At 39.6% G+C, this 15,149-nt stretch overlaps 2 protein-coding genes across 8 annotated transcripts in view; one reads left to right on the top strand and one right to left on the bottom strand.

Annotated features, from left to right (window-relative positions):
- Positions 1 to 15,149, top strand: part of vermilion (Tryptophan 2,3-dioxygenase vermilion) — a 236,349-nt gene that overhangs the window by 180,291 nt on the left and 40,909 nt on the right. The gene's annotated exons all lie outside the window — the stretch shown is intronic.
- ldd (lipid droplet defective) overlaps positions 7,807 to 15,149 on the bottom strand; it is a 36,047-nt gene continuing 28,704 nt past the window's right edge. For all 7 annotated transcript variants that reach the window (XM_089084808.1, XM_089084809.1, XM_089084791.1 and 4 more), the window contains 3 exons: positions 14,876 to 15,058; positions 13,532 to 13,775; positions 7,807 to 8,929 (listed from right to left, as the gene is read on the bottom strand). In XM_089084808.1, the coding sequence (XP_088940934.1) occupies positions 8,801 to 8,929; positions 13,532 to 13,775; positions 14,876 to 15,058 (556 nt within the window). In that variant the 3' untranslated portion in view covers positions 7,807 to 8,800. The remainder of the gene's footprint in view (positions 8,930 to 13,531; positions 13,776 to 14,875; positions 15,059 to 15,149) is intronic.

Here is a 15,149-nt window from a genome sequence, read left to right as displayed (position 1 = left end):
GCTTGAAAATTTGTTTATTGAAAATAGACGTTTCGACCTGTATCAGATCATTTTCTGAGCTGCTAAGTAACGAACTATTTAATTCAGATCGACGTTCATGGACACCATTAAGAATGCCTTTGGGCATTTGTCTGACCTGATCTTTGTCATGTTTGTTCATGATGGAAGCACGTGACTGGAGACTTTTTCATTTATCTTATTAGGTGATTTTATATTTTATTGAAAATGATCTGATGCAGGTCAAAACGTCTATTTTTATAATTTCCATAAACAAATTTTCAAACAAAAAGACTCGGCTCGGCTTATATGCCCATTATTTTCTCATAGTTATAAAAATTTAATTTATTAATTATTGTAAAAATCCCGAGTTATTTTCCAAAATGTCATAAATACGAAAAAAATAAAGTTTAAAAAAATTAAAAATAGCTTATGCAATATTAAAAAAAATTAAACAAAGATATTTACTTTTTATTTTATCCAATATTGTTAAAAAATGTTAAAGTGAAGGATAAAGAACAATGTCATTTGCTTGAATCGTAAGAATAACAAGCAAATTGTCTAGCTAAATGTAATATGACATCGTTAAGAAGAGAGAGTATTAAAAAATTTTATTTTCCGCTATTTTATTTTTGTTAATAATTCGCGAATAAACGATAATCTTAATTTCGCGAAAATTAGTTGCAAATAGCATACCATAAAATATATTCACAAAAGACAAAAACAGTAATTACATTTGGACTAAATGTTAAAGGTTTTCCAACTTCAAAGAAATTTCTCCGTTGACTGAAAGAATTATTCGAATGACCAATTACATTATGAGAATTATGATGATTGCATTATGAACACATTTTACCGAGCAATGTTTACCGTGATTCTTTCCTTACGTCCAGCTTATTACGTAAGGAAGCTTATTACGTAAGGTACATTCAGAACTTGAAATAGAAAAAAAACAGAGGTATGCAATTGTTTGCAATTAGTCTCTTACATGTAACAGTAACAGTACGTAAACAGTCACATTCTCGTAGATTAAACTTTTAAAGCGGAAGAGGAAAGAATGCATTTATCCGCAAAGGACACCTTTTGTATTGACATAAAGAACAATTGAAAAAAGAAAAATTGCAAAAAGCTATTCGGTCGAAAACTCGTCTTTCGAGTATCGCTCGAAAAATCGATATCGAAAACAAAGATTTCCTCATCAGCAGAAGCGAGATTTCCTGTATCTGTCTGACGGAATTTCCTGTGTCTTTTCGATTACCACCGCGATCTCGACAAGACGCTCGATCTTTCCTCCCGCTCGTGCCTTCCTCCTTGACGTACGAGTAGAAGTCTCCAAAACTTGCAGAATCCTCTGCAAGCCGCGCGCGTAATTTGCATACGATTAATCTTGATCAACGCCGCGGCACCCTCGCCCGAGGCTCGTCTTCGTCCGTGATCCAGCGGGAATCGGGTTAAATGGCGAACGCCTACCGAGGCCATGATGGATCGTTACGTCTTGGCGAAGCCGAGGCTGCGCCAAGATGAATTCGGCACGGCGGAATCGATCTAATTAAGCACACGCACGGTCGCGTGGAACAAGACGTCGGGCGGATGCGAACTGATTGAATTGGCGGTATGCAGATTTGCGTCAACAGAATATTCCGATTGCGTCGCGCCGCGACGGGGGAGGAAAGGGGGGGGTCCGCGTTATGTCGCGAATTGAACAATGCGATCGTTTCAAATCACAGCTCCCCCAATATCCATCTCTCTTTCTTTCTTCCCTAGTTTCCTTTATTAAATTGATACCAAAGATCTTTAGAGGGGAAAGATTTATTTATAATATTAATTTATAAACATTAATATATTAATTAATATTTATTTATAAAGATATTTTGAGTATATCTTTAAAAATATACGAAAATTATGTAACAGTGATAATCTGAGTACATCCTAAGAATAGTTAGTTGATGTTATATCGAATGTATATAATATATTCGATATAATCACAGTACATTCACATTGATCATTATCAACTAAACCATTAATTTTATCTTTACTTGTGTCGTAACATAACATCTTTGCGATCGATCTCGGGATCCTTCGACTTAAGAGTGAAAGGACGAATTAATCAAACGGTAAAATATTCGACTCTGATGTTATGCGTGCTGACGAACGACTGATTGATCGTTTGTCTTTTAGTATGCAAAATGTAATTACGCGTCACGGAAGTTCCACATTATAAGTCACGCATTTATTTCATAAGATGAGCAAGTTACGTAACTTGGACTCGCGAAAGATGGATCGCGCATGATCGTCTGAGCGATGTTATATTATCTCGGATAAGACGGAGAATCGATCTAATTATATACATCTTCAATTGCTACGAGGTATGGAAGGAGCATCTGCGTTAATTGAATCGACGTAATACCAGATTCGCGTCACGTATTTGCGGAATGTTAAACCAGTGCAGCCTGCAAAAACATTGCTCGCTAGGAAATTTCGTGAAAGAGATTTCTATATATTTATACAATATTCTTTAATAATTTCCAGGAAAACCAACTATAATTATTCGGTGCGCTCAAAGTACTTTTCTGCATCTATTTTATATGTGTGTGTGTGTGTGTGTGTGTGTGTGTGTGTGTGTGTGTGTGTGTGTGTGTGTGTGTGTGTGTGTGTGTGTGTGTGTGTGTGTGTGTGTGTGTGTGTGTGTGTGTGTGTGTGTGTGTGTGTGTGTGTGTGTGTGTGTGTGTGTGTGTGTGTGTGTGTGTGTGTGTGTGTGTGTGTGTGTGTGTGTGTGTGTGTGTGTGTGTGTGTGTGTGTGTGTGTGTGTGTGTGTGTGTGTGTGTGTGTGTGTGTGTGTGTGTGTGTGTGTGTGTGTGTGTGTGTGTGTGTGTGTGTGTGTGTGTGTGTGTGTGTGTGTGTGTGTGGGTGGTGTGTGCTTCATGTTCGTTTGATATTAAAATAATAAATCGATATTTGCGAGAATAGCATTTCTGCAAACAAAAATTTACAATACGGCATATAATTATTGTTTATTTAGCGCACGTGCGCGCATGAGCCTCATCGTTGCTATTTTCGATACCTGCATTTTCCTTTTATTTTCGTGCTCGTTACCAACGCACTCGATATTATTATAACCCAGAGAACCAAAAAGCAAGAAATTTCCATTGCTAATGATGCGGGAGCATCCCACCCAATGTATTATCGTTATCTTCCACCAGGATATAAGCATTTTAACGGATAAGCAAACGGATTTAATCACATATCTTTGAATTTTCCTTACGTACGTATAAAATTTATTTCTTCCCTGTCTCTTCAACACACGCAGAATGTTTAATTATCAAATATAAATTGTTTTGAATCAGGATCTGAAAAAAATTTGTTATTAAAAAAGTAATTTAGCTTTCACATTACAGTAATGACATTATTCCATTTTATTATTAAAAATTAGATATGTTTATATCAAGAGAAATGTTTTTTTCTCTGTTTTAATAAAAAAATTTTCATAAAAAATTTTATTAAAAATTGTTATCCATTGGGAAACTTCATTATTTACTATTATTATCCGAGATTTACGAACATACAGCAGAAAAAAAAATAAAATTAATATCTATCTAAAGAAATAATTTTACAATTTTCAATATTTATATTCTACGTTTTTCAATTATTCTTTTACACATTATTCTTATAAATAATTTTAAAATTACCTTCTATTTAACTACATCGTTCTATCTCTTTTTTGCACATATACATTAACTATATCAAGTTTAAATGATATATCTCGCGTTACTTCTAATCGGACGTATTTCTCATACTACGCAAATATTTACGAGCAAATAAAAGATTGACGAAATTTCAAGATCTAGAAAGTTTTAGAAATCTTATCGCTGAGTGTCTCGTATTTGAAAAATGAGTCAAGCAAATCGCGAAAACGCGAGGAGCGGCAGATTTAACGTGCCTCGATTATACTCCCGAGGAAATAAAATAATCGGGCGTATCTCGTATTTCTATCAAATACCCACTCGTCGGCAGAGCTCATTGAGATACAAAAACTATCCCATTCATCCCGGTATTATCCGGCTCAGGCCACGGAGAGCTTAATTTCGCCAACGATTGATCTCCAAATCTCCATGTCGGGACGGCAGCACCGCGACGGCGGCGGTACGGAATCCACGAGGATTAACCCTCTCGATTTATTTCGACCGATCTAACTCACTCTCGGCGGCTGCCGGCGAGAGGAATCTTCGCGGAGACACTTGAGGGACGGTGATGCTGATAAAAGATCTCCATTCACCGGAGGAGACTGCCTGTAGCCAGGCTGTAGCCGCGCGCTTTCGAGCTTCAGAGGGGGGGACTATCTCGGTTGCGTTGCCGTGAATGCGCATTGTCCGCATTGTGCTGTCCGATGACTGCCGTTCTAAGGATACCGCCGGTGGTAGCACGCCGGGGGAGAGATCGTGAGTCGCGTGACGAGCGTCGCTACGCCGTCGTCATTTATCTCGCGCGCGGAATTTCAGATATTTCCCGGGACACGCGCGATTATCGCAAGACGAACAGCCGTGTAATTAAATACGGCGAGCATACCGGGATAAATGAAAAAAAAAAAAAAAAAAAAAAAAGAAATTGCACCGATGACCGAGCATGCTGTGGCTGATGCGTCCGCCGTGCACGCGGCCGAGTCGAATCGAGCCGCGAATTAGATCGGCGATTGGCCCCGATTGAATTATGCGTGATATTCAGACGGGATTGCAAAATTTTTTGCAACGCACGCGGGGGAAGAGACGATGAAAAAGTGTCAGTCACGGTTCGTAGACGGTGTGACGTTATTGCACGTGCACACACGCGACATGTTGTAATACTTCTTGCGCGCGGATCGTGTATGCGAAATCATGCCACGTCTGCCGCGGATATAATTACGCTAACAAGCCGGAACACGTTGCTACCAGACGCGGCGGATGTGTTTAATCCTCGCGGAATCACAGTCGGCGCGTTTCTCCATGCTTCACAAAAGATTCTCGCGGGTACGTCTGCTGTGCATACCGGTTGCTTATCTTTCGCCTTTCGCTGCGCTCGTCGCCAAGCGAAAGTAAGCGGCGCATATTCCGCCGACGTCGTCGTCGCGCGCATCTGCGAATGACAGCAGTTGTTTCCAAGTTTATCCAAAGCTGCGGAACGTATCCAGCCTCTTAATTCGCTCCAACCTACCGGCGGCGAAGGAAGCGAGAGAAGACACACGTGGCGCGATAATCGCCACGTTTCCGGCAAAGCCAGCGGACGAGCGAGGCTCGCACGTGAGCCTCTTCCCCTCTCTTTCTTCCTTTTGTTGGTTGTTAAATTTATTCCACTTTGGTTAAATTTATTCTACTACCATGCCGATGCGATTTAAATAGCTTTGCTAAATGAAACAGAAATATACGTGCACGAAAAATTTAATCGTACGAATTAAAACGAAGTTTGCGAAAGAAAATTAAATTTATGATATAGTAAATAAAAGAAATAAAATAACTAGAAGAATCTACACACAGTGCACATTGAAGTAATGAAAGTATCACGACAGACAGAGTGATGCCGAACGTTCTGGCCAGACTTTGAGATTTGATAGCAAATTTATAAACAGGGGTCGAAAAATGCTCCCTTAAAAAGTTAGCGTCCAAAAACTTCTGAAATCATGATTATTATATAAGAAACTTTTTGTTCAGAATTACATTTCCTATAAGATCTCAAAATTTGATTGGAACGTTCGGGGCCACCTTGTACATAAAAATATATTAATAATAAAAGAAATACCGTTGTTAAATTTGCGGAGTGTCCTGTTGAAATTTTGCTCTCATTTTTATAATAAAACGGAGAATTCTTTTAATGTGTAATAAATAGTATTGTGGGTTGCGAAAATCCCTCGCGAAGCGAAGTTCGTGCGAAGTAGAAATTGGGACTGCTGCGCCGGAAAGCTCTAAATTTATCGCCGATAGCTTCCTAGGAGCGCGAAAAGCTATCTTTGATCTCTCTCACATTGATTTATAGATTCCACTTTAATATAGCGAAAATCGACTTGCGAGAAATAGAAGGAGAAATAGAATTTTTCTATATTTCGTTTATACTTTACTCGGTGTTAACGCTAAAATACCGATCGCTAAAAAGAGTTGTTGCCGACAACTGCCGGAATCCTTCGTTGCGGAATAATCGACCGAAATTCGTTTTCTTTCTGTTCTTGTTACGAAACGGTGATCCTATCCTGCGAGACACAGCTAAATGCCGTCGTATCGGCAAAATTACGGTAACTTAACCTCTGTCTTCATTTCTTTCTTCCTGCAGCCCTTCGGTCAGAAACTTCCGATTATTCCGGACACGTAGACGATTGGACTGAACTTCTCTTTGATATTTCGTAGCCAGGAATATACGCCTTTCTATAAAAAAAATGTTCAAAACATTTTTCTCGCGAACTGTCTCTCGTTATAACAATTGTAATTATATTCTTAATTCAAATAAAATGTGATGCACTCGATGTGTTTCGTGCAAAAAATACAAATACAAAAATTCTCGATTAAAATTATTAAATTAAATTCTATTTCCAATAAGAAATAATAGTCATTTTTGCACATTCGAATGGGATAATTTACATTTCTCATTTTCTTCCTCGGTCGCTTCGATTTTTATGTCGAATATATAAAGCGAAGAACGATAGTGTCAATCAATTCGTCGCCACTGCGAAATATTTGACGCCCTATCGCATTTCACGTATAAAATCTGCAAATTAATGCGATTAATTATAATAATATGAATATCGAGCTTTCGGCTACCCGTTTCCATTTCCGATTCACTTTTCATGAATAAAAATTAATAAAGAACACGAAGCAATTCCGCAATGCGTTTCACCAATTCGCTGCGTAAAGTATCGCTTTCGATTTGTGTATATCGAATAATATAAATGCCAATTGTCAGTTGATCTGAAGAATGTACGTGTAGATGTATCGATTACTATTGCTCACATCTCAATAAATACGAATTTCAAAAACATTTGACAAATATAATAGGTATTCGTATTAAAAGCGTGCGATTAAAATACGTTAAATAACTTCGATAAAATTTCGCAACAAATCTCAGAAAACAACGTGTATCGAGAAGTCCCGAGTAATCCTTTTCCGAAAATTTAGCTGCTTCAAATTCACCGTACTTAATTATGCTCGAAACAATTTCTCCTAAACGAAAATTTGACTTGGCATAATTTAAATCTCGATGCTGTCGCAACGTCGACGTTTCTATTAATGAACCTTCATTCCAAGTGAGACTTCGTGTTTGAAACGTGAGCCACTCGGGACGTGCCCCGTTCTGAAAGCATAATGCTTTCACCCCCTCGGTTGTCACCCCCTGTTCGCGGCAATAAATTCCATCGTCTCGCGCTTTATCGTTGCGTCTCCTTTCAATTTTGCGCTATTCGTAATCGCGTAAGCATCGATCTTCGTGTTTCTATGAGTCGGTGCTGCGTCGATGCTCGTCAAGCGCAACAAATAAAAGCCCCATACATACGGATATGATTCTCATCGGCAATATTTAACCAGTCGGTTGGGGTGTATCAAACGTACTCGTCGATAATCGCCTTCGGCGAAAATTGATGATGGGGGAGTCGCCCGTGGGATTCTCTGTTTTTGAAATTGCAATGCCGGTGCGACAGCAAAATATGAACGGAAGTCGAGTGATGCGGATGCGCGAGTCACCGTCTCTCCCACTCGCGCCGACTAAATTGATTTACCCTTATGTCCACATGTTTCTAATTAAATAAATAATTATGCCCTGCGCGCGTGCTCAATTGAAGTATATTTTAATAAATTTAAATGATTATTTAATAAATTTCTCTATTGAGTGGCATACAATTATTTCTTGAGTATATTTAGCTATATAATACATCCATCAACGTGTAACTTCATATCGATTGTATAAAATATTTTGATTATAATACAAGTAGCAACGTTAGGTTAGATAAACAAGTGAAAAATGATTGATGTTTAATATTTTGTTACAATTGGTTGTACAATATTTGTCACCATTTCACTTATTATAAAAAAGAATTGTGTGAAGTAATTGTAATACAACATAATATTGTCACAATTATTTAAAATACGATAAAATAATATTCATCTGTAATAAAAAATAATCGATATTTCTTATAGATTTTTCTGGTACTAACAAATATTGCTAAACGTGTAATATTATATAATGTCTCTAGTTAATTTGATTCCAATCACCCTCACCGATCACCCTTATCAACCACCTGACATTTTTCTCGTTCATAAATCTATAGAAAATAAATTGTACTAAATTAATAATGCATTGATTCTTGTGAGATGGGCATTTTTGTTCTGATAGAAGCAGAAAATGTCCATCTCACATTGCTAAACTTGCATATCTATCTTAATTTTCTATCTCTATAAATATACTTACACATTTATATTCTACTAAAAAAAGATTGATAATTATAAAATTAATGGTAAATTAAAAACCTCCGGGAACACAGAAATGATATTTACAAATTTAAGCCGAAACTCGGTCCAAATTTCGATTCTACGAACATCTAAATAATTCCTTTCGGAGAAAAACGGGAGAATCACAAGGCGCTCCTCTATTTTTTTCTTTTTTTCTAAGCTCTTACAAATCGCGCGTTTCGTCGTAGCGTAAAGACAAACTATCACAGTAATCGCCACGAAAATGCGCGTCGTATGAGCGAAATGAAGACAGGAGAAGCTTCACTCGCAGTGAAGCGTAAAACTTGAGTTAATTACGAGTCTAGCGAAAGTCCTTTAGGAGCTTAGCCTAATTAAACGGCACACATTCAAAACGTGTCCATGTGGATGGTGTCCATGCTGGAGTACATATTGGGCACGCTGTTCCTGCTGCCTTGCCCGAAGACAGCCACGTCGACGGCCTCGTCGTCCAGTTCCTCCGAGAAAGTCACCAGAACCTACACATTCCACAACAGATTACGTGAAGCATAATCCGCGAATTAATTATCATAAAAAGTCAACTCGACTGCTAGAAAAAGAATGTACAGAGGAGTTTTTGTCGCGCGCGGGCGTGTTGAACTTTATAATAAACCCCCGATCTGTAATGTCTCGAAATTAAAATTCCAACAGTGAATTAACTGTTTAATTTTAATTTTAACTCGGCGATATTAGTTTTCTGGCAGGTAATTTCTGGCAGGTTTTCTTTTTTTTCTTCGTAACGCGTATGGTCGCAACGAGGGTGCTTTCGCGCAATTTCGCCTCGCCGATCAAACCTGGCGTAACGTTTCGTGCTTGCAATTATCGCAAAACTAAAGTTCCACGAGGACTAGGTGCAAACTTTCGGTCGTTGCGTCGTTGCAGTTCCGTGCGTGCTTCGCGTTGAAACACGTTCTCGGAACGAGAACATTGGACGGGGGAGTGGGTGAAGGGAACGAAGGGCTTTACTTGCAACGAAGAACCATAAAAATCTCAGAACTTTTCCGACCGGCCAAGTTCGCCTCGGTTTACATACAAGTACGCCACGATACTGCAAAAAATTCCCGCTTTGCTCGCGAGATCGCCATACCGTCTTTGCGTCACGGCGAGAAATGCATTTCCATAATGTCCTGACGCCGCGGGCGAGCTTGAAAACGATTTCTTTTTCTCGGAAAAGATTAGCAATAAAGTGGATTTATTGGTTTGATATTAAAGACTATTAATGCATGTAATTGTATCGTAATTATTATTACTGCACGAGAAACGAGTTAAATATCTAAGTTGAAAATAATCGCTAAATATTATCGATAGAATATATAAAATGTATTAATATTACGTAATATTTATAAAGGAAATATGTATTGTAAATATTTGTAATTTCTTCTGGAATATATTATGTTTAATCAATTTCTTAATCGGTAGAAAATAACATGCATTATTATTATTATATTCCGCAATTTTCTGGCTTAATTTATCAAAGCGTTTTAATTTTAATTCTCAATAATCTGATAAATCAATTCTTTGGCAATCGCTATTTTCTTAATTTAGCTTCTAAATTTAGTTAACATTAATAATTTTCAATTGCAAATATATTTATGCATGTCTCTGATTTTCCGAAGGATAAATACACGCGATTGCGGGGATCTTAAGAAGATTTCGCGCAGATAGTTTTCCGTAACATTGCGGTAATCTGGAAGTTCTTAGATTCGGCCCGACCCAGTTTACTACCGTACTTAGGACTTAATTTATATTCCGAACCGCACTAACTTGAGCTGTTGCTATTGTCGTTACTCCAAGAGCTTACAAAACAACGGGGTTCATGGCAGCCCTTAATGTTCGCACGAGCTAAGTTTCAAGAACTAGGGATGAATACGTGACTCAAGTTTCTATTTAACGACGATTTAAATACGCCCAAGAGAGGACAGATGACGGCATTTTCCAGAGCGACGGCGAGCCGTAAATTTCCCATTTGTCAATTATAATTAGCAATGACAATCCCGAGAGTGCCGAATGAAACGAAAGAACGAAACGCAATCGCGCGGTAAATTGTTCGCCGGCGTCACTATTTTTAGAATAAAGCAATTACGTAGAAATTGCGAAACGTCACGGGCTGATAGATCGGTCGCATTATTGGTCGAAAAACGATTCTATTTCTGATGACAAAAAGGCTCCATAAAACTTCTCCACTTCTCGTTTCAAGTACTGAATTTCTCTCACTTCGCCAGCATGCCGCCTTATAAGTGATCAATTAAGCTTCCATTATTCATCGCATTCGATAACGCTCCTTTTGAATTTCTCGCACGTTTAGTTCTCTCTCTCTCTCTCTCTCTCTCTCTCTCTCTCTCTCTCTCTCTCGGTGGATATTGATATTTTATTCGTGAACATTCGTTCTTGTCACATCTCCTAACAGATTTCATTCGATCTATGAGATCTGTTTTGGCCAAATTTTTTATCAGGCTTTTTAACAGGGCGAACGATGGTTTCCAATAATAATCGCCAACAATAATTCCAATAATAATTAGTAAAGTGCAAAAAAGGAGCGAAGTAAATGAAAGAAAAGCATTCCTTACTGCAGTTCACGTTTCACGAAAATTAAATAGCGCCTTTCTGATCAGCATCGATCGATCACTTCAAGCAACGATTTCAATTCCTTTCCTCGAAACGCCGACGCGAGAGTTCGCATTTCGATCGTGAATCGCTCCTTAGAATTTTCAGACTTTGTAGAAACTGTGAAGGATAGTTGGGAAATGGATTGCGCACACATTTTCGGGACCGTAAGATCTACATAGCCACACCGACAATTTTGCTGTCGCGCAACTCGCCGTTGCGTGATTTATGATCTTTGCTCGCAGCTAAGTCGCAAAATAAAATGAATGATGTATTGTTGGGAAAAAGTTGCAAAACGAAGGGTCGAAGGGTCTTTGTCGTTAATTTCGATTATTTTCCGCGGCTCCATTTTATTCCGCGAATATACGAAGAATATTTTTGCGTGTCGTTCGGTGACGCAATAAATTCTTAATCTGCGTATGTACAAGAGCAGTAAAGTTCATTTTCCGTTTACGATGCACGAGTGAAATAGATTTTGCTATATGCCAGGAAGTAAATCGCAACGAATAGGAAACGACTGTGAATAGTTTTATGGCGTAAATATAAAACAGCGCTTGCTGTAAAGTTTTATTTTAATTCCGTTTCATTATTCTCAGTCAGACAACATTTTATGTAAAATCTGAATTTGAGAAAAGAAAAACAAAGAGGCTGCAAGCTTTATGCTGCCGTCTCGTAATGATCTTTTTTTTTTTTTTAACTAATATCATGCCGTTGTGTTAATTCTCTTTGTATCGTGCAACTATATTTTCTGCAATTTTCAGATTTTGTCCTCGACGGTTACATATTTCACGCTATGAAAATAATAATATGATATTGCGACTTCGCATTTGAGGGAGTGTTAATTAAAGTGAATGTCTCCGTTGACCTATGAAGATTTATACATAAAAAGTTTTTAAATTAGCTTTAAAATTAAAATTTTTCTTTATTAACCGGCTTATGCAAATGCGGTTTGGTGGGCACTTTGCGCGCGGTAAATTTCGCAAAGAGCCGCAAAGAGCGACGGAAGTTTGGTAAGACGGAGGAGACATACGAAATGCAAATTTCGGCGTCCAGCTGCATCCCCCGCGTGCAAATGCAGTCCTCTCTCGGCATTGCGACAGACGAAGGTTGGACATAATTTGTCCGTCCGTAAGTTGCGCGACGCGACGTACCATTCAATTACACGAGCTTGCGTAGCTTCAAACATTTTTTTATTCCTGCCAAAAACGGGGCGGGAGCTTTACGCGCGAGAGGAAAAACGCGTTACATCATGTGCGCGTCCGTAAGTTTACGAACGTTACACGGAGAGATAGGACAATTTGCAATTATGTATAAGCGTGGCCGCATACCCGGTGCTTCGAATTTACCGGAAAGTCATGTGTGGACAGGGATCCGGAACGGCAAAATATTCTTTATGCATGGTAACACGCAACGTAAAAAAAAAAAAAAAAACCGATCGATACGCTTTACACGATTTTAATTTGATTGCATTTGATTTAATTGCATCATCTAGGCGCGTTCGCGGTGAATATTGTCGTTAAATACGCGACTCTGGAAACGCGCACGGAAGGGACTTCGGCGCTTTGACGTGCATTTGCGACGCGCTGACTTGCACGTACCAACAATATGCATTTACCGAGAATGCTTGCAATCCAATTCGTATTGAAGCGACGTGAAAGACAGTTGTCGTCACAGTCGTTGTAACACACGACGCGCAAAGGTCGCTTCGAGTGCAATGGAATGCGGAGAAACGTATCGCGTGCATAAGATTTACACTCGGTAATTTCGACAAGACTCGAGCTTCATTATTCAAATGATGAATTATTTTGGAGAGAGGCAGAGAGAGAGAGAGAGAGAGAGAGAGAGAGAGAGAGGAGGGGAAGGGAGAAGTGAACGGTTAATTAACAACAGTTTTCGCAAAGAGGGTGAAAGGGTCGACATCACGCATTACAACTATCCCAAAAGCGTTTAGGGCTCAGAGGCAAGCAGCCGGTATGGGCGAATTTGCCGCCTCCCTGTAGCTTGTAAACCATCGCGGGGTTGGGTATAAGCGAACTACAGATCCGAGACGGTAGATCCATTAATATCCGTCAGAATCGGTGGGACGAAAACGCGAATCGTCTTTGGACGACAGGAGGAGGCGCCGCGTACCGGCGGTGCATCATCTGCTGAAGACAAGCCCTTGGAATATCGGATTCACCCGCCCGACGTTCACCAAAGGTCCCGTCGCGAGAATAAATACTGTGGTTCTAAACTCTCAGCAAGAAGTTCTGTGCCCCAAATAAATCTTAGAAATCTCGCGTACCGCGATACAATTTCGAAAATGACAAATCGGGGATGATCGAACGGACGTACGATAATATCGCTTTAACTTCCGAGAGTATATCCGAGATAATACATCTCGTGGCTTTACGAGAGACGAGCGACGGAAACATTTGAAAATCAAAATTGATGAGAGAATCCGCGAAACGCTGTATCGTTGAATTGGATTCGCTGACCTGATCCAGCGAGCTTTGTGTGAGTGTGTAGTCCGTGGCCTTAAGCTCCTCCGCCAAGAGCTTCAGCATGCTGAAGCTCACGCTGAGCGCCATGTCCTGGCTCCGTGGTAGCAAGAGCCGAGCAGCCGTTGCTTGCCTCGACGAGATCATCGCCTGTGGTAGATATTTCAGGATAACCTTCCTAAGATCCGTGGCGGAAACTGGCTGGCCGAATCTCAGGAAGGCGACGTATCCCTCGCCGAATCTGAAAGTGAAATCGGATTTACAATTCTCGTGGAAAGTTTTCGATGAACGCGCCATTTGAATTAATCACGATGATGATGAAATAATAATAATAATGCAAGGGTTGCACTCTCCGAAGCGACGAAGATAAGTTTACGATTCATTCACTTTCACGTCGCGTTCGATCGCGAGAGACATGATTCTATATTTCAAAGTCGTTCTGGACAAAGGACACGAGGGATAAGCTTTTACTGCGCTTCCTATATCGTAACAAAGTGCATTCGCCATTCTTTATCATTCAGCGTACTCTCCGCGGCACACGAGAGCGGATTGCAGGATAGGCTGCTAACGTGGACGGGACCATATCGTAAATTCTACCCCCGATGGCGAGAGACACTGTGGGAGAGAAAGAATCGGAAAAGAGGTGGAAGAAGGATACTTCTCGAGATCCTTCTCGAGGGCACTTTAGGGCTTGAACAGTTAAATATTTACCGCGCGCTACGTTATTATTCTAAATAAATGCCGCGTCTGGTAAAAATTTCTTTGTACACGTATTTGCATATAATCAAAAAAAGTTTTGTTATCGCATTACCGACGATTCATTTTTATATATTATTTTTCTACCAGGAAATATCACCAAAGAGCTTAGCTTCTTCTGTTCGAATGTAAGCGTATTGTCATCAAGAATTCTTAATTTAATTAAATTCTTCGCTAGTCTAATTAAAATGCGTTATGGCAACTCTTGAAAATTTTTTTTGATTAAGTTGCTAAGAGAAAAATATTTGTGGGTTTAAACCGGCGACCCGTGAGATCTAATGTGACCCCGGCCATCGGTTTTTTTCCCCACTTCGCCGTATCGCCTTACCTCTTTCAAGAGGATTATTCAACAGGATGAAACGGTATAAAGATAAGAAATTTCAATTGAAAGATATCGTTCGTTAAGCTGCGGGACATAAGGGTCCATAAGTTCTCTGGCCGAACCATGGAAAAATATAGCAAACAGAAACGGAAAATCAGAACTGATAGAAGCTTCCTGTGTACGGTTTATGAGTCTGCTGGGAAATATCTGAGGTTAAAAGAGACGCGCTATCCTACGAAAAAGAAAGTTCGATGTAATCTTACTTGTGCTTCAAATGCTGCGGCGTTCCTATACACCTGAGACCGGCTCTGGCGAGGATGCCCACCCTCGTGCAAAGGTTCTCGCATTCGGCGACGCTATGCGAGGTTAATATGACGCATCCCTGATTCTTCGTTATGTTTCTCACGGCTCTGGCCACGAGGTTCTTCGTGGCGGGATCCATTCCGCTAATGCGCGCGATAATAAAATTATTCGGTCAACCCGGAATTAAGTAACTTTCGAAATCAATAATTGAAATCAATTTGAAATAATTTGTAA

The sequence above is a fragment of the Pogonomyrmex barbatus genome, unplaced genomic scaffold (genome assembly GCF_055798465.1).
Source record: "Pogonomyrmex barbatus isolate J1 unplaced genomic scaffold, ASM5579846v1 scaffold1, whole genome shotgun sequence".
NCBI lineage: Eukaryota > Metazoa > Arthropoda > Insecta > Hymenoptera > Formicidae > Pogonomyrmex > Pogonomyrmex barbatus.
The sequence above is the reverse complement of the archived record's forward strand: the minus strand, read 5'-3'. Positions and strand labels throughout refer to the sequence as shown.